At 48.5% G+C, this 24798-nt stretch overlaps 1 protein-coding gene across 1 annotated transcript in view; it reads right to left on the bottom strand.

Moving 5' to 3' along the window:
- NDUFA12 (NADH:ubiquinone oxidoreductase subunit A12) overlaps positions 1 to 19703 on the bottom strand; it is a 167345-nt gene extending 147642 nt beyond the window's left edge. Inside the window, exons 1-2 of the mRNA XM_078655869.1 lie at positions 19545 to 19703; positions 2228 to 2310 (exon numbers count right to left, since the gene is read on the bottom strand). Of these exons, the coding sequence (XP_078511995.1) occupies positions 2228 to 2310; positions 19545 to 19633 (172 nt within the window). The 5' untranslated portion in view covers positions 19634 to 19703. The remainder of the gene's footprint in view (positions 1 to 2227; positions 2311 to 19544) is intronic.
- Positions 19704 to 24798: the final 5095 nt, after the last annotated feature.

Genomic DNA, 24798 nt, shown 5'->3' with positions numbered 1-24798 from the left:
ACCGGGCGCATTGCGGCAGTTAAAATGATGGTACTCCTGCACATTATTTTTATAATCCAGTCCCTACCACTGATCCCGTCTCCTTCTGTTCTACACAACCTGCAAATTGCTGTCAACCAGATTATCCGACATGGCAAGTAACCGCGCCTCTGCCAAAAACAACTTACTCGCCCAAAAGTGGAGGGAGACCTAGCGCTCCCCCTGATCCTAATGTACTTTCAGGCTTCACAATTGCACTTCAATGTAGAGTGGAACCGCCCGGTCTCAGAGCTTCCTTCCTTAATGACGCAAATTATTGACAATTCCGATTTCCTCTCAGATCTTTAACCGCTGGCGTGAACAGGGCTGCAAGTGCGTGGGCGCACTTTTTTACCCCCTGGGGATTATCCCTTTCCATCAGCTGCAACAAGACTACTTGCTGCTACTGGCAGACTTGTCCCACTACGCGCAGCTGAAACACTGGGTGTCCTCCCCAAGCTATCTGTCTGGATCCTCCCACCCCGTCACCAGCTTTGAGAAATGGTTGGTGTGTACAGATGGAGATAAGCGTTGTATTTCTGAACTCTATTCTCTCCTCTGATGGGTGCTCTGCTCCCTAGAACAAGGGCCAAATACGCTGGGAAGAAGAACTAGGGCGCCTCCCTCACCAACAAAGAATGGAGTGACATTTACTAAAAGGTACATTAAACAGAGCACAACATGTCCGGTGCAGAGTTTGCCTATGAAATTGCCTCCAGCTGGTACGAAACACCTTCACATATAAAGGGGCGCTCCTAAAAAATGCTGGGGCAGGGGCTGGGGCCAAACGGGCTTCCTCCTTCACCTCCTGTGGCATTGTCCTAAATTGGCCAGGTATTGGGACCAGGTCTTGAATGACACTGATCGAGCTTTTGACACGACTATACCCCGCTTCACTGCATACACGATCTTAGGGCTACCCAAACCCCTGACCTTTCCCCGGCGGTCGAATAGGAGCAGGCAAACAGCATTAGCATTTAATTCTGCGCAGTAGGGGACCGAGGAGGTCCCAGACCACGTAACGTGGCTGCACAGATAATGGGTTACCCTGGCGATGGCTGAAAACAGAGCAGCTGTGTATCCAGAGCTGTGGGCCCCTTTTATTAAGATCCTATAGGTAGAGTTCCGGGATGTGACCTGCCCGAAGTACCTACAGATATTGTGATTGCTCCCCAGAACAATGAGGGCACCTAGACCTTTGCATGAGATAGGTACCCGATCCCGACCCTCACTAAGTATACCTCTGCTGGATGTGTGGCACTGGGTGCTATGGTGCAGAGGTGTTGGGGGCGGGGGAGGGGTTAGATGGGTTCTTTTATTTTGCTGGACTCTTTTGCTCTTTCTCTTTTTCTGGAGTCTCTTTAAAAAACTGAGTAAGTAGAGCGCTGCCTGCCTCCGAGTTGTTGGCTCAGAGCTATGTATCATGCTCCACAACTTGCTATCGCTGCCGCTCGCTGGTTGTAGGCAGAAGGCTGCGTTATTGACATGCAGGCCTTAATAAAAAGAATGGTTCCATAAAATGTGACTGAGTACACCAGAACAGAGGATGATGAACTGCTGGTCAGAGTGCCAAACAGAAATATATTTTTATAAAAATGACTCCAAAAGTTGTCCCCAAACTCCCTTTGCCTCACCAGCGCAATAGCACCAGAGACTTCACAAATTAAATGGAAGTGCAAGGACAGATGCTGTCAAGGGTACAGTCAGGGCCAGCCTTCAGCATGGGTGGGCTGGGCCCAGGCCCAGGACACCAATTTTCTGAGGAGCACAAGGAAGCAGCTGAGCGATCTGTGATTTAGGTGAGTGGGGGAGGTCCGGGAATGCTAGTGATCAGGGGCCAGTCCGTGCTCATCCATGTACTGACCAGAGAACACAAAAGCGAGCTCCTGATGCCTCATTTATTTGGCTACCATCTGCAAGGGTGCCAAATGTCATACCCCCATGCCCAGGGCGCTATCTTATCAAAGGCAGACTCTGGGTACAGTATACTACCACAGCGAAGTTGAAGGAACTCAAAATCTACTCTTGATTTGCCATTTGCAGTCTTTTAAGAACTGTAGCAAGTGTTATTGCAAAAGCAGTTGTGCTGGGCTTTAGATTATGCACAAAGACCCTACTATATGTTATGGAGGGTATTGCGCAGAACTACCAACTTTGCCCTTCCCGCCAACAGTCATTCAGGTGCCATTGAAAATCATAGGACGCTTACCGAAAAAATATCTCTGGTCTTCAAAGTATTTGTTTCCATACTTGTCAACTCCGACCAGTGCCCCAGTCTTCAGATCGTTGACCCTGCAAGAAAATGCATCACATTACAGATTTCATCTCGCACACACCTGGCCAAGTTCTTTCCTCCAGCATTCTCTACAACTGTAGTTCTTACACTTTTGAGTGCAGTGGGGCCCTCTGAATCATTATGGCAATCCGGGGACCCCCACTGACTCACAATTGGAAGCCGGAGACCCCCTGCCTAAGCGATTTCTATAATTTAAACCTCCAAACAAGGCACATAATTACAAAAACAATATGCACCAAACAAATGTCCAAATATTGGACTATTTAGTTGAATTCACAATGAAATTTGGAAATGTTTTCAGTTTTGCTTCTGTATTTAAAACAGGTGTGGACCCCATGAAAAGGACTCGCGATCCCCCAGGAGCCCCGGACCACAGATTAAGACCCACTTCTCTAAAGCATTCAATCCAATATTCACCGTTTTCAAACAGGAATTTAGCACAAAAGGGGCTTCGTAAGTTTATAACGCTAGTTTTTACATGACAAAAGGTGGAAGATTTCTAAAAGCAGTATTCTAAAAACATCTCCTTGTCCACCAACCAAATATCTTTGTTGACCCAAACAGAAGTGCCTTGCAGGTGTAACAAACGCTGCATGGTTGTTACTAGGATTATGCTCATCCCTTCAATTCCTCATACTCTCCAAATGTCTGTTTCGAAGAGGCACTCCAATCATATTAGGTCACCGTAGTGAACATACTGAATACAAATGATATTTACTGGGTCCAGTTGCGGAGTATTTGTTTTGGACAGTGGACTCAACTTGTTGCAGACAACCAAGGGAAATTCTACTAGCTTGATAAAAATAACTAATAACTAGTGACAAGATGTAACTGTCAGAATTATCCAATCAAATTAACCAAGTGTAGCTGGTTCCAAGCTCCCGCTGGACCCAAATGCATGCCTTGCCTTGTGCTTTCCTCATTCCTTAAATCAGATTCCTTCCTGCACACAGAACGTAAGGGTAAAATTCACGCAGATGCCTCCAGAAGTTTTCTCTCCGCTTCCGGTGTTTTATAGTGTACTTTCCAGGACCATAGTGCAGCTCCTGGCAACTGAGGACTAGGCCAGGTACGGGTCCATGAGCCCCAATCCCAGCCTGGATCCTCTAAGGGATGTCTAGCAGATTCATCCGAAAAGGTATGGTTTCCTGGCAAATGGTTGGGAACACTTCAAGCTAGTTATCTCACCTTCCAGGGGCAATAAGTATCAGTCTCATAGGGCTACCAAAAAGAGCAGTATTAGTCTACAGAACCCTCTAGCTGACAAGTATCAGGATATTGTCTCAAAGGAAACTGTTAGCACTGCATACCAAGGTTATAATGCTCTGGAGAGTGTCATAATGCCAAGTACTGGACCTGTAAAATGTATTAACTACATAAATGAAGAATAAAATAATGAAATGAAAAATGTAAGGACTACTTCGATCCTATGCCGTCTCACATAGGCAAGAATGGAAAACATCTTTACAAACTTATTAAAGCAGGGGATTGGCTTGCAAGCCAAAGATGGCGGATGCTTGAGTAAAGAGGTCCGCAACTGCCTCCCATTTATCTACCCAATACCAGATTAATCTCTAGCCCGGATGCCCTGAGATGGTTGTGCTGACCCCAGAGGGACACCACTGGGGCGATTTCTGAGGCTTGGGGAGCCCTACCAGCGGCTGTGCTGCATGTGTGACCGGGGAAGTCTATCGGCTCGAGATCTGCAGGCCTGGGTGAGAGTCTGCCTTGGAGAGGTGTCCCTAGGCGTTGCCCTTCATCACCGGAGGAGAGAAGGCTGGCCTGGGCGGTCTACCCGGTGCCACTGCCATTGAGGATTGGACAAGGCCTGAGGGACCGTCGGCGGTGGTCATGCACCGACAAGTTCCAGCATAGTCACCATAGGGCCTGTGAGAGGCCGGCGGTGCAGCGGGGCCTGGGGCGTGGAGGCCGGGCCCTGCTGGAGGAGGGGCCTTGAGGTGGCCATGAGCTGGTGAGTGTGTGCAGCAAGCTCTCAGGGCCTAGATCGGGGTCCGGCGAACCTCTAGCGGGGCAGAGAGACACCACTGGCCCCCAACTCCTGGTGGATCCTGCAGCCTAGGGACTAGAAAGGACAAACCTAGAAAACTATCCAAACGGATATCTGAGCCACCCCTCTCAAAGCAACAGAATCCCTCACGACTGAGCGTGAGTGAGCAGCGGCACTGTAGGCAGTTGCCGAGATTGTTCATGTGGAAGGTTCGCCATCGGAGGCAGGATCGTGATCTAAGGGACCGGAGGTTCGGACTTAGACTCCTCCAACAGAACCAGCCTCGATCTGCCAGTGGTGACCCCGAAAACTGCAGATGAGATAATATAGCTGGGCCCTTTACTAAGAGCAGCTGTAGTCCTGGACACCCCGGAGGGGCCAATACTGCCTTGAATCATGGAGACACTAACTGGGCTGGAAGAATACTGGGGCCGGTGCATGAGGTACCACACCGCAACACGTTACACCACGTAACATTGCTTCGCACACCCCGGTGCTTTAATTTGTGCAACCACGATCCCCTGAAGGTTCTTGCTGTGGCTGGCTTGGGCCTTTAATGAACTAGAAAGATGCATTTACAGTTTGGGCAGTCGGCCGGTGCCAGTATGATCTGGGACTGGGGAGTTGTTGACTGTTGTTTTTTTTTGTGTTTGATTTGCTCTGTTAGTTAGCGGGTGGGGCAAGCTCTTTCATTTCTCAGAGGTCTGAGGCAGAGTGGGAGGGGGGAAGGGGGAGAACGGGGAATTAATTAGAATGCAGACACCTCACCAGGAATTGAAATTCCTTACCTGGAACTTTAGGGGGATGGGGGTCGATGTCTAAGAGACATAACATTCACAGTTATCTGGAAAGACGGGTCTTACAAGAGACACATCTCATTCAGGGGGAGGTGGAAAAGCTCCATAGGCGATGGAGACGGCATATATCTGCCACTACATTCTCGGCGTACGTCCGAGGGGCGCTGATATGGGTTAGACCAGGGGTCCCTTTTCGAAGCAACATGTACTATAATAGATAAAGAAGTCAGGTATGTCCTACTTGCGAGAAGACTTCTGGGCCAGGAGATCCCGCTGGGCTGCCTTTATGCACCTAATCAAGATCAACTGGCCTACATGGCCTGTCTCTCCGCCCATTTGGCTGACATAAAGGTGGGGCAAGTGATTTTGGGTGGGGATTTGAATTGTGTGGCTGACGTGGTACTCGACTGCTCCCACGCCTCCCTGTCAGGGGCACAGGTCCATCGAACAGAAGCGGGATTGCAGAAGTGGATTGCTCACTGGGAATTGCATGACATTTGAAGGCTCCAGCACACAGGGAACAGGGAATAGTCCTTTTACTCCCTCCATACACCAACTTCACATGAGGCTGGATGTCTTTTGGTGCTCCCCAAGCGTTAGCAGCTCCATCAAGCACACAGAATACCTAGGTCGGACATTCTCAGACCAAAGCCCCCTATTGCTGTCGTACCAACCCCATGGGCATAGACCCCCGATCCCCACGTGGAGACTTAATCCCCCGTCTTTGGAAGAGGTACAGTTTGGTGAATCCCTGCAAACCCTAGTGGGCACGTTCTTTGAGGATAATGCACACACGCATCCTTGGCACTAGTGGAATGGAAGGCGTTCAAGGTGGTGGTGAGGAGGCACTGTATGGGACAAACAGCTGGTATCCAGAGGGAACTACAACGAGAGCTCCTGGCCATTGAGGGAGAGCTACACACGCCGGACAACATGCAGGAAATAGGGGTACAAACACATTCATGCCTACTTGCCACACACAAACAGTACGATGAGGCCCTAGTGAGACTTTGATCCCACGACTACAGGGCATATATAGATAGAGTGCAAGGAGAAGAAGGGAAAGCCGGTTGCCTACTGGTGTGGTTAATCAAGCCGGAGACCCAGGGTGCCCCAATTACCCAAATTCAGACAGATGCAGGCACAACCGAATTTGACCCGGGTAAGATCAACTGATTATTCCAGAGCTTTTACGAAATGTGGTATCCCGCCCCCCAAGAGGTCCCCCAAGCAGGCCTTAGCACTTTCCTGGCCCAGGAGCGCCTCCAAACTGTGGATGAACATACTGCGGACGATCTGGGCGGCCCAGTAACTATACAAGAGGTCAGACGGATCATTGTGTCGATGGCTAGTGGTAAAACAACAGACCATGATGGCCTCCCGGTGGAGTTTTATGCGAAATACGTAGCCGAGCTTGATAATCAAGCCCTCTGGTGGATTGGCTTTCATATTCTGTTACTTTTGTGCTACTGTCATCTGCATACTCCTCATTGGAGGTTTTTTATGCTCCTTGGTTTTTTCCTCTGAAGTGGCTGTATCATCAGTGCCTGGCAAAGTGTATACCAAAAGAGAACACTCTCCCTTTAAGAACAAGAGCTTCAGAATCTAGGATATGCCACTGCATCTCAAACTTGAAAGATATCCTTAGGAAAACAAACCCACGTTTTAAGTTTTATTTAATACAACAATTCAGTAAGTCGACGGAACTCCTCTTGAAACTAGCAGCTATTTAACATATTAAGTCAGTTGATTAATTTCCAACATGGTTAGGAGTTTATAAATTAAGTGAGCGTTTCTGTATTGAATGACTCTTATGTAAGCAAACATAAATGTTTGAGTTAGTTTCAATTATGGTAGTAAGAAGAGTGGGGTTCGGGTTTTGTGGTAGTCCTCATCCAGTTATTTTGAATAATCTGCAAGGACTGGCTGCTAGCATTAAGTTCTCTGGAGCTGAAATGATTGAAAGTGTATCCTCATAGAGACCTGGCTGTTGTGCTATTTCCCTTCTATTAATTAAATATGTGTATAATACAGTAAGACTAGTTTTAGGTCATCTATAGCTGTGATTGTGGTGCCCATCGGTTTCTGACTTTTAAAATGGCAATTACTGAGCCCAAGGCCCAAGAAGTGAGAGTTACACACGAGATCTCCCATTCCAGTTCAAGTAGTCTGTGGTCCCGGATGAGTGCATCTGTGTTTTTTTCCTTAGCTTCTGGGATGTGCTGTATTTAGTTATGTGCAGTGAGACTTGGGATAATTATGGTTTTTAGTCTGGGGGTTCAAGTTGTGTTTGAGGGATCTTGTTAACCAATAGTGCATTGCTGCTTACTTGTTCTGCTGATAAACTGGTGGGTTAGTATTAAACTTTGGTGAGTCGTTACTGACAGTGATTTTGCTAGGTTGTTCCTTATTTCTAATTCGAGTTGAAGCAAGGTCTTGTAAGGTGACAGAATAGTATATAGATAAATGATGATGCCTTTTTCCCCAAGTAGAGTTTAGAAGTTCTGATGAGAATACAGGTGTTGAATAGTATATGCTGCGACAAAGGTAAGATAATGACACACTTCACTTATGTGAAAAATCCAAACCTCATTTTATTTTTACTTTTAGTTGAATGAACCAGAAGATAAAGTAATTCCAATTTCTTCTAACTTTCCATGGTCATTAGCAACACTATTCGCACTCTGTGTCAGTTGGCAGCCAGGGAACCCCACTAAACCTGGGCATTTCTGAAACCTAGACAACCCAGGCGAATCGAGGAAAGTGTGTTTTCTTACCCAGAATGCCCTGCAAACACCAAAGAGTGGGTCAAAAAGGGCTATTTCTTTCATATTTATATGACAGAAAACGGTGCACTTTAAGCCAGTGGCCAAAGTCTTACCATCCCGTTCCCATACGTCATCCAATTAAATCACTGCTTTCCATATCTTGGATGGACGTCAATGGAATGGAGGGAACTGAGAGAGCCATCCTAGAAATCCTGAATAAAAGAAGAGATTCTCTTCTCATGGCTTCGGAGAGGCCTTCAACACCTTTGACCACAACATCCTGATACATAGATTGCAGGTGGAGTTGAGGGTCGGGTCGCGAAGGCAGCTCAGAAGTGGTTCTCATACTTTTTGGGAGTCAGAAAGGCCCATACATCATATGTGGGGTCCTGCGTGGATACTATTTGAATGACCATCTTTAACGTTTGCGTGACTTTCTGTTGGCATCTCAAGCTAGGTGCCATAACTATGATGAAGACACCCAGGTGATGTTTCACTTATTAAATCTAATGACACAGCTTCTAAAAAAGTGAACAAGGTATTCAGTGCAATACAGAACCGAATGCACACCGACAACCTCGGCTTCAGTGAGGATAAGGCAAAGTTATTGGTGTGTAGGTCTCACTCCCTTAGTGAATCTAATTAAGAAACATTTGCCAGCTTCAATGTAGTGCAGACTGTAATTATCCCAGTGGAGAACTGTAAAATAGTGGGCATCATATTCAACAGCAGCATGTCTTCGGACTGTCAAACTAATGACTGGATTTCTTTGACACGCTATCACCTGAAACTGCTGAGACCCATAAGATACAACAGTGAAATGCATTCCAGCTAAAAAATCATGCATCTCCTTGTCTCAAAGAGCTATGCTTGCTGGATGGCGTGCTTCTGGTGTAGAAGAGACTACAGTTTAAAGATCGTCCCTTAGCCAATTTAACTGGTCATGGTTTATTTAGTTAATTGATATCTTGAAGATTAATTTCGGATATACCACTCTGAAAGAGATTTAAAAGCATTTTTTTCTCCTGTAACTCAGAATACAGATATCCAGGAAAGGCTGAAGGTGGGTCGCCCATACAGTAACATCTGTGTGAAATTGTTATTTCACTTTCGAATATGCATTCTTTTAGAATGAGGACAAAAATCTCTTCTAAGAACATATTTTTTGACAAGGGACGATTGCCTTTGCCTATACGCTGAATGTTCCCACTGTAAATAGAATTTTGTCCAACAGTGAGACAATGATGAAATATATTGGTATAGGACAGAGGGGTGTTAGTAGTGTAATAAGCTAAATGTTACAATGTTATTAGCAATAGTCGTCCTATTAAATCTGACCATATTTTTGGCAACTGGGTAATAGACCTGGGGTGCTTTTCATACTACATTTCTTTATGTCATTTTTGTATTATTTTATTTGTATAATTAACAAAACCTATTTTAATTAAAACAGAGGTGAGCCTTACAGATGTGCAGTTTATAGTTTGTACTGCTAATATTCTCGTCCTGGATTCTCTTCCGACAACATTATTTTTGATCTTCTCATGCTTTTATTCTCAGTGGTGTTGGTTTGTGGTCAATCTAACCTTACGTTTTTTTTCTCTCCTAGAAGTTTCTTATAAGGCATTGGTTTTACTTGCCTGCTTTTTTTTGGGGGGGGGGGGGGGGGGAACCACTTTCCAACTGAACGTTTTACCTGTTTAGAGTGACCCTCACCCAGCTCAAAAGAAGATGCATCAATTTGTTAAATGTCTCTCCTACGTTTTTCCTAGTAGTTTAATTTCCCTCAAAGTATGGTTCCACCTTCATCGTGCTCTTCCAAACATGATTTTGTCGACCTGGTGCAGCTGAGTAAAACAGTAAAACCAACCCCCCTTATGCGCTGTTCAAGTGCAGACCACACAGACCGAGTTTTCTTAGTCCTGAGACACAACCATCAGAAAGTGCTTTAGCTGAGGTTTAATATCATTCTTGCACGAGTGGCTTTAAGCTAGCCACCACAGAACTGGTGGCTAATGTAGTGTCGGGCCCTAGACCCACATGCTGGTAAATCACGGACACAGACACCGTTAGTAGAGTACTACAACTGGCCTCAAGCACGAGCACCCGGGCCCTTTTATTGACGGGGCCTCGTCACTCATGGCACCCGTGATGGATGGGTGTGGGGGTGCAGTGTGCCCAGCCCTCGAGGGAGTGGCTGGGATGACAACTTCCTGCGGGACACTAGAACGTGTCTTGCAGGATACTACATTCCTCCCCAACTTTATTGAGGAACAAACAACGTGTTAGTCCAACCTGTGGGGATACAACAAACAGTTAACTGGATACCACAGGGTCCTTCAGTCTCTCGAGTCAGGTGGCAGGACGACAGCTGACCTGGGCTGGTGACTTTGCTTGCGGCAGAACCTTCTCGACGGGCACCCGTAGTTTAACCTGAGGGCTCAGGACATGACCCCTGGCTTGGAGACATCTGCTGCAGACCGGCGGTTCGCTGAAGATGACATGTCTCGCTGTCTTGCATGACTTTCGCCTTGCTGACGTCGGTGATGGTCTGTGGTCAGTTCTAACAGTTCCATTTAGTGGGTTGCGTCGTGAACATGGATGGAGTCCCACGTGAGAATTCACAGAGGTGTGGCTGGGCCGACTGTCCCTGTTAAACTGCTGGGCTGTGACTGGTAACCTGTCGGTAGGGCAATGTCTCTTCTCGCTCTCCCGCCTGGGGAGGCCCGTTGTCGGGGTTGCTGCGGGACTGTAGGAGGGCTGCGCTGGGGGCAGCTTGTGTGCCGTCTGGGGGCAGCTGCAGGACCACTGGGGAGCTGTTACTTAATCGCACGCACAACCCTCACGGGTGAATGAGTCTTGGCCAAGACTTGCACTCGCTCCGCGGGTCCGGTGTAGGCCAGGTTCACAGGTGGCCTCTGGTTTCTTTTGTCGGCTGATGTGGCGACAGTGCAGGACTCCAGTCCACCGATCTTCTGGGAGTGGTGTTGTTTGACGCAGGTGCTGATGGCTGGCGTGAAGGTTGTTGCCAGCCATGTGGTGACTCGAGATGACAGTTGGTGGTGACTTGCTGGGTGTGTTGGATGTCCAGAGGGACTTGGCAGCCATGTGCCTCCGCCTTGCTGAGCTGGAGCGTTTGTGGCAGCTTGACACGTAGAGTGTGGGGATCATCTCTTGCCTGGCTTGGGGCCACTGCCGACTCCATCTTGAGGCGGTGTGAGGACGGATACTCTCTGCTGATCTTCACCCGTGGCACCTGCGGGCAGGAGCAGGGATGTACTTGACTTAGACTGCTGACGCTCGGGACGGACGGTCTCCTGGGGAAGCGTTAGGATGAGACGCGGTTGGCGCTTGCTGCGGCTTAGGTTTGGTTCACCCATGAGGCTGTATCCAGGGACGTCGGTCCGCCTTGGTGGCTGTCTGGTTTCAGGGTGTGCTCTTGGCTGGCTGTGAGTCCTCGGTCTTCTCCCTTTGTTGGTTTGTTCAGTCCACCTGTGTTCATCTGGTTTTTTGGGGTGACAGGGCTGTCACTTTTCTTCTTTTCTTCGCGGGCGTTGCGCTTGGACCTCGAGGCGGCGCTGTCATTGTGCCGGCTTCTGCCTTCGCTCCGGCGTGCTTGTCTGGACTGGTCAATTTGTGACGTGCTCCTTGCCTGCTGGGCGACGTGGCGTCCGGTCTCGTGTTGCTGTTCGTTGGAGCGCATGGTGCTGTAGCAGCCTGCCACGTGGGGTGTGCGACTCCTCTCTTGCCAATCTTGGGTCACGTCCGACTCCGTCTTGAGGCAGTGTGAGGGAGGACACCATGGGTGGTCTTCGGCCTACTGCAGGGTTTCGCTGTGGCGATGGAGACGTGGGTGATCTTCTACCTGCATTCAGCAGTGCTTCTTTGTGGAGAGGTCTCCTGGGTGCTGTCTGTGCAGTCAGGTTCACTGGCAAAAGCTTCCTGCGCGCCTCTGGCTTTGCATACTCTTTGCGTGCTTGGTCTTGTTCTTGGACGCTTTCTTCTGGCACTTCGGTTGCCAGTAGGATAGCTTGAGATGGTGTCTGTGTATCTGGAGGTGCGAGTGATGCAATCTCCTCTCCGGCGGTGGCGTTGGGCAGTCACGGATGGTGCTCGCTCTGCACCAGTCTGTATGGTGCTGTTGGTGTGGAGGGATACCTTGCGATGTTGTTGTCTGGCTGTTCTCCCTTCCTTGCTATGTTGAGCCACAGTTTACCAGTGCTTCATCATTGTGGGGGTGTCTCTATCCCTAGGGCGCCTGACTGGACTATTAGGGCATGTGCTCTTCTTGGGCGTTCTCTCCTCGCTTGCGGTGGTGGCCATTCACCACTGGGTTGGGCGGCGCGCGCTTCGTGCTGACTCAGTCTGCGGACATTCCCTGGGGTTTGGCGCATGCTGTGGTCTGGGGTCCTGGCGGCGTACTAGGTGCGCTGTGGGACCTGCAGTTTTTAGCTGTGCTGTGTGGGTGTACCTGGATTCCTGGCAGCTTGGCAGTTGAGGCAGCTGTGGCTATCAGAAGGGTGTCACGTTTCCCTTGCGTCTTCGTGGGGATCAGCTTCCCTCGACCGTACCGCCTCATCTGGATCTTGCGAGGTCACTTCATTTGCATTTGGTGGGGCTCGTGCCGCTTGGCTTCTCGGTGCTCCTTCACTATGGCCTGTGATACTTCCTGCGTAAGTCTAGGTGCAGTGCAGGTATCCAACCGCAAAGTGGCGCTGTGTTCTAATCTGCTCTCAATGGGCAACGGCAGTCTCTGAAGGGTTATGTTATGTTATCAGTCATTTGTAGAGCACACGGTCACCAAAGGTTTCATAGCGCTAATCATGCTTCAAGTTGTGTCGTAAGTATCCATTTAGAAGGCTATCCCGAACAGCCATGTTTTAAGCGCCTTTCTAAAAGCAACTAAGTTGTCGCCGCGTCTCTTTGTTAAAGGAAAGGAGTTCCAAAGAGTGGGTGCCAGATAGGAGAACCTGCAGCCTCCATAACGTTTGAGTTTAATGATCGGAACAGATAAAAGATGGAGATGACATGAGCGTAAGTTGCGCCGGGGAACATGTTTGTTTATCAGCATATTAATGAATTTTGGACTGTTGCAATGCAATGCTTTGAAAATAAGACAGCCAGTCTTGAATGCCGTGCGTTTCTCCACAGGCAACCAATGGAGCTTGAGTAGCAAGGACTTTGCAGAGTGCCATTTTGGCTGTTTATAAATTAATCTTGCCGCCTGGTTCTGAACTATTTGCAAACGTTTTACCAAAAACTGGGGGAGACCGATGTAAAGGGAGTTAGAAAAATCCAGTCGGGAAAGAACCAGTGCTATCACCACTTGGATTAAAGCTGAATGAGTCAGCAAATGAGCGATCTTCCTAATTTTTCGTAGATGATAAAGGCTAGTCGAAATCACAGCACCCATTTGTCATCTAAGCGAGAGGTCCGCGTTGATTACAACCCCTAGACTTTTTATAGAAGAGGACGCGGTGGGGGGGAAGACCCCATTCACTAGGCCAGAAATGCGGTCCCCAACACTCCTCGCTCTTCCCAGGCAACACGAGTTCTGTCTTGCCTGGGTTGAGTTTCAGATGGTTACTAGTCATCTAGCACAGAATGTGGAGAACGGTCGTGGTAGCTTGTCCTAATTACTGCAGGCCTCAGGTTCTAGAGGAGCTGCTTAGGTGCGGGCAGAGGCGGGCACTGACGCTGCGTGGGCGGATGCAGTCTGCCTTGGTGACCACCCGGTGGTGCTGGCTTCGCTGCTGGAGGCCGCAGCGGCTTCCTTTGCTGCACGGGCCCCGCGCTGCAGGCGTCGAACGTTTTGGCCCTTCACCTTCAACGTCTGTGCAGTGGGCTTGATTCAGCAGATCCTCTCGCATCCATGGGCCTTACTGGAGCAACTGTGTGCTGGGCTGCCCCTCTCTCGTATTTTCTCGGGCTCCACACCCCCTTCTTTGGGTGAATCGAGAGGCAGTAACGAGTTGGGACTGCCGGTGGGGCTGGATCCAGCTCTTCACGTTGTCTGGGTGTAATGTAGCGAGTGGCCAACAGGGACGCAGAAGCTGCTTCATGCGTGCAGCGGTAGGGAGGCCGAGATTCAAGGCACTCCAGCCACACCAGGCCGTGGCTCTGCATTATCTTCTACCCATGCCCCAGGGAGGGGAAGTGCAGAGGTGAGTGCCGGTTTGTTCGCCATTACTGCAGGGATCGAGCATTTCTGTGATGGGGTGAACAGACGTTCAATACTGGGCTGGGATCGCCAGTGTGGGCTCCTCTCACTGCTGGGGTGGGCCGAACATGTCGCACAGGGAGCTGCACTGGCCGCTTTGCCGGGATTGTAGCTTCCTTGCTCCTGTCGGCATTTCCTATTATTCACTGGCCGGTATGGGAGCGGGGAACATACGCATTCCATCAGCTGCCGTTGGACTCCTTGGAAGAGTTGCGGCCATGCTAAGCAGGAGCAGGGGGGCACAGCCTCGTCTCGAGGTGGTACCGGGACGCTTCCTTTCCTTTTCCGGTGCAGAGACGGCAGGCAGAACAGTCCATGGGTGCCTCAGTGCGGGAGTGCTTCGAGGGTCAGAAGTACGGCTGCCTCCGGCATGGAGCTAAAAGTGGTACTTCCTCTCGAGCCTATTCTGTTCCCTTCACTGACCTCTCACGGTCTAGCTAACTGGTACCAGGGCTGCAGCGACAGCAGTATGTTGGGGTCTGCAGTGCTGGTATGAGCACCGGGTGACCTTCATCAACCTCAGCACGGCTGGCGTGCTGGCTATAGGCCAGTGTGTGCCTCCCGGCAGGCCACGCTGATCCTCCAGGATCTAGGAGGCGGTTATCGGGTGACAGATCTTGCAGTCGCAGGTGGCCGTGAACAGCCCGACAGGGGGTTTGTCACAATTCAGGTTCACTTTACCCCCATGAGGGGCGATGGAGTGCCGAACAACAGGCATGCGGGGTCAGACCCGCCTCGTCGCCATTGTAGTGTCGGGGCCCTAGGCCCACATGCTGGTAAATCACGGACCCAGACACCGTTAGTAGAGTACTACAACTGGCCTCAAGCACGTGCACCCGGGCCCTTTTATTGACGGGGCCACGTCACTTGTGGCACCCGTGATGGATGGGTGTGGGGGTGCAGAGTGCCCAGCCCTCGAGAGAGTGGCTGGGATGACAACTTCCTGCGGGACACTAGAACGTGTCTTGCAGAAGCTAAGAGAGGTGTGTACAATGCCTTGGCTCCCCCTGATGTACACTCAATAAACAAGCATTTACAATGCAATAGGTCTCGCATTTGCAAGAGTTGGAGCTATTGGCATTGTAAATGACAATGCCTTTTATTCATTTGTTTTGAAAACCTACAAGCCATGCATAAACATGCACTTTGTACGTATAGTCCTTGCTTACGAGAAGCAAGGCTGTCAGTAAAAGAGACTGCCAGCTTTACTTCTCATAAGCAAGGACTAGAAGTACAAAGTGCTTGTTTACGCACAGCTTGCAGGTTTTCAAACACTTTTAATAAAAGGCATTGCCATTTACAATGCCAATAGCTCAAACTCTCGCAAATGCGAGACCTATTGCATTGCAAATGCTTGTTTTAATGAACAGTGCAACTACAGATTTGACTCTAGTGACTCCCCGCCTGTGGCGGCGCAGAGTACTGTGAGCCACAGCATCACAATGCTAGCCGTGCCAGGGGAAGGCCAGATTCCAACAGAGACGGGTATCCCTGAGACAACATAGAAGGAACAGTTCCACAGTGTCAGGTAGCCACCCTAGCCCTGTGAGCCACGGATTTCTCAAGTCACCCGAGCCTGTGGCCGGGCAGAGAAAAGCAGTGAACCATGGTGGCACAGAACTACCTTAGACCATGGCAGGGCATCCTTTTAAGAATAAGTTTCGTGCAGCTCTGTCTTAAATGCACCAAAATGATTACAAACACAAAATTGTTTCTTTCCCAAGGACTTGCGAGTCTAATAGGCACCAGAGAGGCACCAGTGCTACCGCATTCACACTTATAAACATTTGCATAGCTACCACGCGGTTGTCTCTTGAGAGGCGCTGTATCAACTGTGCGTTTTCCTGCAGACCCCGCCCGGTATGCACTAGCTGTAGTGCAGTGTGAGGGCAGTAGCAGTCCAGACCCCTCTGCGGAGGACGCCCCCTGACCAGCTGTGCGGGGCTAACAGAATGCGGGTGGGATATTAAGCTGGCCTTTGATTAGTAATTACAGTTCTATGGGAATCCCAGCATATGACATGATAATCCACATTTGTAAAGTGGCACAATCACCCGTAAGGGTCTCTAGGCGCTGGGGGCCGTCGGGAAGATTAAGCAAGCTATTGCCCAGAGTCATGATGGTAATTTGGAAACGTTACTATTGATGCCAAGCCCCTCCAGAGATCAGCCCCAGCCCGCTTTGAGAAGGTTGCAAAAGTCCCTCTGAAGCCCCCTCGAAGGGAGGGATTCCTCAGATCTTGCGGTTGTCGAAGTGCACATAAGTCTGAAAAGCGCTGCTTCTGAGCGCTCCATAAAATCATAGCTCCCCGCCCCTTCCTCCGGGAGAGCCCCCTCTCCTGGCCATTCACCCACTCGCCGCCTCGTGTTCATTTCTAGGCAGATGCATTCAGGGGCCGGCGGCGCTCAATGGGGCTGTGTGGCAGCCGCCCCTAATTGGCGTTAAAGCACTCAGTACTTGGGAGCATATGCGGGGAGGGGGCTCCCAAGTCCCATCGAGCAGCACCCCCACCCGCAGGACCCTCAACCCGTGTGAGGGAGCGGGAACTGGTACGGACCGAGGGACATTACCCCTGCATTCCACAGGTGTGGGAGCAGGAAGGGGGTTAATGGAGACCTGCCTTCTACAGGCAGAGAAATCTCGCTATAAGCCCCACAGGCCAGGCCACGAGGAAGGGCCAGTTGTTCTGCACTCTGGCTCTGCCGTACAAATGGGAAATGGTTGGGGGGATGCGCACCCCATGGGGGGCATTGATGGAAGCACATTACTCCTGCATTCCACAGACGGGGCCCAGTGAGGGGGGTTCATGCACAGCTGCCCTCTACAGGCAGAGACATCGCGCTATTAGCCCCACAGGCCAGGCCACGAGGAAGGGGCAGTGGCTCTGCACTCTGCAGTACAAATAGGAATGGGTGGATGCGCACCCCATGGGGGTCCTCGATGGAGGGACAGTGGTTTGGCTCCCCTCAGGCAAAGAGCCCGGAGGGGATCTTGGCGAGCTGCACTGTACAGGCAGGGCCTAGAATGGGGGCTGCGGGCATCGGACTGAGCGCCACACAGGCAAAGCCCCAGAGAGGGTGCTTCAAGGCTTTGCGCCCGCATGCATGGGCCCAATTGGGTGTGGGTGGGGGGGCTCAATACCTCAGAGAAGAGGTCTGCTTGAACCTCACAGGAAGGGCCATGAGAGGCTGGGAGAGAGTCCCAGAGGATAAAGGCGGTGGTCTCACCCGGCATAAAGAGGCCACTAAACAGGGTGCATCCAGTTCAGAGAGCCTGCAATGAAGTCTGCCCAACAGGTGGATCCAAGGAAGACAGGGTCTTGCACAGCTGAGGCAATCTTTTTTCCTCACTCCTAAAACAGTCTATAAATGGTAACGTTTGTCTAAGGCTATAAGAGTAAATAAATTCACCATTCAGGTCAGGGTGAGAGTTGGAACTTCAGACTGAGGTGAGCTGGGGCAGAGCAAAAAGTGTGTCTCTCTCGAAGAAGAAGAAACCTAGGTTGGGATCCCGGCTCCCCACTTCATCAGCTTGTGTGATTCTTGGCCTATCGCGCCTCCTTGTATACAGCAACATTCGCAACTCTCTAAAATGTAAATATTCTTATCTAGCTAATTGAAAGCTTAGAGCGCATCAAACAAAGTTGGTAGACACTACTGAAAAACGCTGCAAGCAAATCCCAACCACAACAAGCAACATACCTTTCTTGGATTGAGTGTTTCCGGTCCCTCTGCAAGGGCGAGACACAGGAAGCCAGGCTGGACTGCCTTCTTGAGGGCGGGGCCACCAGCACAGACAGGAAGCGGACAGGAGCCTACCCCACGCTCCTGTGAAGGGAAGGGAGCTAGCTGCCTATGAATCCCGTGCAGCCGCCACTACCGCGGGACAGGACGAGAGGAGTTTGACAGACCCGGTGAGGGGGGGCGTCAGGGCACATTGACGGTGCCCGCCCCCCCAGTGATGAAAGTCCCGCGTGTGCCCGGTGGGTGGGGAGGGTGTGTGTGCGCGTGTGTGCATGCGTGAGTGTGGCTGTGTGTGCGCTCGTGTGTGTGTGTGCGTGCGCAGCGGCGGGGGGTGTCTATGTGTGCGTGCGTGTGTATGTGTGCTCGTGTGTGTGTGCGTGTCTCTGTGTGTGCGCTCGTGTGTGTCTGCTTACATGGAGCTAAAAGGGAGACAGGAGATGGTGAACACGTGCGCGATCTGATCCGGTTCCTGAGGCTGCGCGTGCACATCTCTTGTCTTCCTTTAGCTCCTTGTAAGCAGAGCTGACAACAATAGGCCTCGCAGCGACATCGCTTCGCGATCATCGCAGGTGCGAGACCTAAAAATGGCTTGTCCGTCCAATACATTAATTCCCTCGGCCAACTACGAAGGGAGAGAGGATACTAAAGTCATTTTTTCCCATCACTGTTACTTTCAAAGGCATACACTTTGAATCATGGGACATTAGGATTAGTATTCCTTTTGAGACAAGGTATTGAAATGTCAAAAATAAGCACAAAGTAAATATGGAAATGTTGAGCATTAGCAAAGTGAAAATCTGTAAGCTATTTGCATGCCTCTGAACGCATCCTGATGTTAGGGTGTCTTCTCTTTGAACTTACTTTTACCTTCCAACAAGCAAAATGCCACCCGTACACTACAACGGGATTACCCGACTTGAACACCTCAAAACGTCACCCCTTATAAAACGAGCCATCTCCATTCAATTCAATAGAACCACACAATTAAAAGCCACTCACTCTCACCTTCCGCGGACGCAAAAAGGGTTTAAAACTGTGTTAATTTTAGCTAGCATGCCATTTGTAAACAAAAAAAAAGTTTCTTACTAAAGTACATACATATATTTCCGCCTTTAGCAAGAAATTCGAAAAAAAGTTTTACTGAATGACGGCTAACAAGGTGCCTTCTAGATTTGGGAATACACTGTCCAAGATACTGGAAACTGTTAACCTATGAAAGGCGTAACAGAGGCGGCCATGTTGGTGAGGGTTTCAGCCAAATGCTAAACTACAGAGACAAGCGTAAATTTGAATTCCCTTGTGTATGGAAAAGGCGTAACAATTACCAACAATTCCAAAACATGCGACCTCTACAGTACTGATATATTAGCATTCTAATATATACGAAAACTGATGGTATGCTTTCCAAAATAGCTCGTAATTTAAATTAGCAATCTAGAAATCTAATATAAATCTGGGTTCTTCACACGAATGAAAAACAACGCTTTCAAATATTAATTTGCAAACTGGCTCCGGCTATAGAAACACTAGCAATTCCAAAATCATTGTCGCATTACCAATGTAGTCCCTTTTTTCTTTCCATTAGTTTGTACCATGCAAGGTGACACAAGTGACATGGAGGAGTGGTGCGCTTCGAAAGCATGAATTGGTCAAAGGGCATATTATAGACATGATGCATAGCCGCTTGGCTTTACCTGAGGAGCTGCCAGATGGCACCACGGATTCCGCCGTGCCCGCTGATCTGACCCCAGGCACGCCGCAAAACCTGGCGGTACTCTGCCATCTTTGCAGTTGAAATTAACTGGCGATGTGTGCAGCTGAATAATTTGTCGCTGCGGGGTCACTGGTAAACAGTTCCGGGGCAATCCAGTTCTTAGAGAGTTGCTATTCTAACCACAAGTGGGCGCTGTTTTCACTTCTACAATCGCAGTCAATGTTCCTCGATTAAGAAATCAATTGAATGTCATTTTTGGAGTTACTTAAACATTCAAAACATTGGTTCTAAACGGAAACCAGCGCCCATCTTTAAATTATAAAAATGAAAAAGTTCTCCAGACTTGCCACCTCACGGTTTTATAAGTAACATTTAACTAAGTTAACAGGTTTGTGAAACCCGGCACCAGCCCACCTGTCAGAGTCATATGAGAGGTGTTTGTGCAGGTATATCAACTGGAACATTCCACAGGCAAATGTATTCTCTGCACATTTTACACGTTTAAACTGATTCTAGATAATGTAGGCCTATATTTTAAAAAGGGCTTATGTTAAGATTACCTTCTTTGTAAAACATGGAACATATCTTTTTATGTCGAAAAGCTGAAGCAACATTGATAATATGTGCTGCTAACTTTTCTTGTTTCTCAAGCAGAAAACAATGTTTTGTTCTTTAGGATTTGAATCTTAATTGAACAGAGTCCTTTTAGCAGCACCTACGACTGGAAGCAGCCTATGTGTTTTACCTGCTAGTTTGAAGGTCATAGCCAAAGCGGCTTGTGAGAAAGTTTTGTATATATTTATGAGACTGGAACTGTATCTTTTCTGTCGTCACTTGATTGGTTGGCTATTCTCAGAAATGAAGTGTTAATGATTAAACTTAGCATGGTGTGATGATCATCCCCTCAGCTCGTCCAATCAGAAATAAGAGTTTCATAAGGTTGAAACATTTAGGGGTGGTACATGCCATTAAAAAAGTATAATTGGGGTATTTAGTTAGATTAGAGAGAGCAGTCACAGCCAGAACGCTGAGAGACCGAGATGCTGTCCGAATGCTGATTGAATACCTGAAGAAGCAGACTTAGAATTTTCAAAGCAAATTAGAATTAGAAGAAGATCGCGGAAGAATCGAGGAGGTAATAGTATTAGAAGAAGCTCACGGAAGAATCAAGGAGGAAGTTAGTATCAGAGAGGGGTGAGACTCAGGCGTCGAATCCAGAAGAGATCATCCATCCTGTCCTTAAGTACCTGTCACCTGAACTTTCTAAAGGGGCCCATTAACTCTTGGCTAGAGGTGTCTGATTTTCGCACCATCCTAGGTAAATATAATTTTGTGTGTTGTGTCAATGTGCTTTCTCTCTCCATCCTCTCTTTCCTGAGGTACTAGTTGTTGTGAAATCTTATTTTAAATTTAATAGACCGATCTTCCTCCGAAAGATGGAGTTAACACTGTAATTTTGTTCTGCTCTTATGATTAATTTGATAAACATTTAAAACTTACCCGAGTCTGTGATTATTCAATGAGATAATCAGGTAAATGAACCTATGTCATAATCATACAAATCTATTCAACTAAAATAGATCCATTAGATATAGAAAGGGCTTCTGAGAGAATGCACATCCCCAGCCCGAGTAACTCTAAAGCCAGATAGTCAATCCATGAACCAGCAGAGGCACACAGGATGGCTAAGCAAGAAAATACCCACTTTCTAAAAGTGGTATTTTCAAACACACAATATAAAAATCATCTTTACTGAAAGATGAATTATTATATTCTGAGTTCAGACATACTAACCTCCATCTTTCCATCTTGTCCCAATGGGAAGTTATATTTATAAGATGTTATTAATAACCTCCCATTCTATCCTATGGGACAGATAGCATTTCAATAGTGAAAACTGAAATACAGCGTATTTCACTATCAGGACATGTCACACACCTCAGTACATATTTTACCTTTCACATACACTGCACCCTGCCCATGGGGCGACCATGGGCCTACTCTAGGGAGAGGTGTGGCGCCGCGGCCAGGGCGACTGACGCTGGAATCTGGGGACCACGGTTCGATCCCCGGCTCCGGCGGCAGGTTAGCCCAGCACCATGTGACTCTGGGCAATAGCTCGCTTAATCTTCCCGACGGCCCCCAGCGCCTAGAGACCCTAACGGGTGATTGTGCGCTTTACAAATGTGGACTTTACTTTTACTTTACCTTAGGGGTGTCTTATATGTAAGAAAAGGGAAGGTAAGGGCTTGGCAAGAGGGTGCACCTGCCAAGTCGATATGGCAGTAAAAACTGCGTGCAGACACTGCAATGGCAGGTCTGAGAACCCTTTGAAAGGCTGCTTGTGTGGGTGGCACAATCCAAGCTGCAGGCCCACTAGCAGCTTTTGATGTACAGACCCTGGCACTCTCAGTGTACTTTACTAGGGACCAGGGGCAGCTCCTCCGCTATGGCGGAGGAGCGTCGCCCCACTGCTTTTTTTTGTCAAAGTTCTTTTTATTCAACATGACTTTCAGATGACAATACAATGCATGAAAACATTAAGGGCTTCATATGAGCAATACAGTTTAATAAGGATACAGCTTCTCATTTTGGGAAGTCCCAACGCCCCTCTCCCTATACTTAAATCATGTCAACTTTGTTAACCCGATGTTTAGGGCATTATAGAGCAAACAACTTTTATAAACTTGCCACAACTATCCCACCCCTCACCCCTCCCTTCCCTTCTCTGGTGGTGAAGGGCTCTTCTTGATATTACGACTGGATAGTTAGAAAATTTTCAGGTAGTAGGGCGATGCTCCTGTGCAGCTCGTCCTGCTTTCTATACCTCATGGGTAGGCCTCTTGTGTGTAGTGGCATAATTGGACCTGGGCCCTGACTAAGTTAAAACTGTAATAAGTGCATGGCTCTTAATGAATGTGGGACTACGGCTTGGAGGAGCCCTTGAGAGAGAAAGGAATCCAGCGTGTCCCGTTTATATTCAAAGTTCTTGTTTTCATCTCAAAATATCCGCTAATCTTTCCATGGTAAGAATTCTCCACAGACGGGAGTACCACAACGACAAGACTGGCGCTTCTTTCTTTTTCCAGGCTGCCGCTTTTGTCTTTTTGGCCGCCCCTAGACAAGCCCAAATTATTGCAAGAACTGCTCTCGTTTGGTGTTCTAGGTCTGGGTCTCTGATGCCCAAAATAACTCCCTCCATAGATGTTGGTATGGGGTATCCCAGTATATCTTTAATGTGTGTTAGAATCTCCTCCCAGAATGTTCTGATCGTAGGGCAATCCCATCAGATGTGGCGGAAGTCCCGCCTCCCAGCCAGCAGAGATCGGAGGTCTCCGGAAATATCTTTTTGAGTTTAGTGGGATATAGGTACCAATCAAAAAGAGTTTTGTAAAGGGCCTCTCTTAAGATCAATGAGTGATTATTCTTGGCTATATCAGACCATAAGTGTTTCCATTCCTCTACTGAAATATCCTTCCCAATCACTTGTTCCCAAAAAGTGATGTAACACGCCTTTGGTATATGTAATGTCGAGAGTAAAAGACCATAGAGAGAGGAGATTGCCCCTTTCATGGTGCCCACCCTCTGTACAAACTGCTCTATCGGATTTGTTCTGTGGTAGCGGTTTCCCTGATCTGTGGCTGGGAAACCCAGTGTTTAAGTTGGAGATATTGAAAGTGGCCGCTGCTTGGGACCTGGAACTCTCTTTGGCAGCTCTCAAATGTAAGCACATCGAAATTGTGAAAAAGGTCTGAGATCATCAAGCAGCCCCCCTCCCCCGATGTGTCAAATGGTCCCTCTCGCAGTGCTGGGGGTAAGTCTGGATTGAAGTGGATAGGAGTGTTAGGCGAAGGGAAGGACATCCTTCCCTTCCATCTGTCCCTCGTAACATTTTCCCAAACTTTGAGGGTGGTTTGTGTCGGGGTACTGATGTACTCATTGGCTGGCCTGTGTTTCTTCTGTTTCGAGAGTACATCCCAAATCGATCTTCCCACTATCGCCCTGACCATGTGGAGCCAATGTTTGTCGGACACCCTCATGGACCACTCCACCACCACCCTCAGCGGGGCTGCTTTGTAGTTCAGGTTAAAATCCGATAACGCCACAACCCCCGTCCCTCTGCGCACAACGTAATGTGTGGAACGGGAGATGAGCTCTCCCACTCTGCCATATGAACTTAGTGATAAGAGAGCGAAGTTTGGGCAAGAGATCACGATCCAGATCGACCAGAAGTGCCTGAAATAGACACAATAGCTTTGGAAGCATTGTCATTTTTATAGCCTTTATCCGTCCGAGCCAAGAGATATACAGAGATTTCCAGCACCTGAGGTCCTGTTGGTGTTGGTACATCAAGGGGGGATAGTTGGCCTTATAGAGATCCTCTTTCCGTTGGGTGAGTTGAATACCCAGGTATTGAAGGGAATATTTGGCCCATTGGAAAAGGGTCTGGCTCCGGAGCTGCTGTACCTCTCCTTCTGGGATCGTAAGATTTAAAATAAAGGATTTTGACAGGTTGACTTTGAAGCCTGCTACCACTTAAAATTTTCTAAGTTCGGTCTGCAATGCCTGCAATGAGGGGCCTGGATCTGTAAGCGTCATCAAGATATCATCCTCAAAGAGTGATGCCTTATGGTCTATTTCCCAAAAATGTATCTCCTTAATCTCCGGGTTAGCCCTGAACTGAATTGCCAGAGGTCAGATGCTCAAGGCAAATAAAAGAGGAGAAAGCGGGCAACCTTATCTTGTGCCTCTACTCAGTGCAAATGGAAGTGATGTTGGCCCATTGACCTGGACTCTTGAGTGTGGATGGCTATGGTTAGCCCTGACCATGTTAATAAACCTTTCCCCAAAGCGGAAGCGTTCCATGGTAAGAAAGAGGAACGACCAATCCACCCTGTCAAAGGCCTTCTCGGCATCTAAGCCCACCAACATTGCCGGAATTTTAAATTTGGAGACTTTTTCGATCAGGTGTATAATCAGCTGAATATTGTCCTGCATCTGTCTCTACTTTATGAAGACAGATTGATCAGGGTGGATTAGTATAGGTATCAGGTTCTCTATTCTTGTGGCCAGTGTGGCTGAGAACAGTTTAGCATCTAAATGTAATAGTGCAATTGGACTGTAGGAGGCTCAGCTCTGGGGGTTTTCCTCGTCTTGGGAATAACAGCGATTACTGCCTCAGCCATGGAGTTCAACAATATGGTCCCTTCGCTACTGCCTTGAACAGAGAAGTG

Source organism: Lissotriton helveticus, chromosome 1_1 (genome assembly GCF_964261635.1).
Source record: "Lissotriton helveticus chromosome 1_1, aLisHel1.1, whole genome shotgun sequence".
Classification (NCBI taxonomy): domain Eukaryota; kingdom Metazoa; phylum Chordata; class Amphibia; order Caudata; family Salamandridae; genus Lissotriton; species Lissotriton helveticus.
Note: the sequence above shows the minus strand (reverse complement) of the source record. Positions and strands in the feature narration are given on the sequence as shown.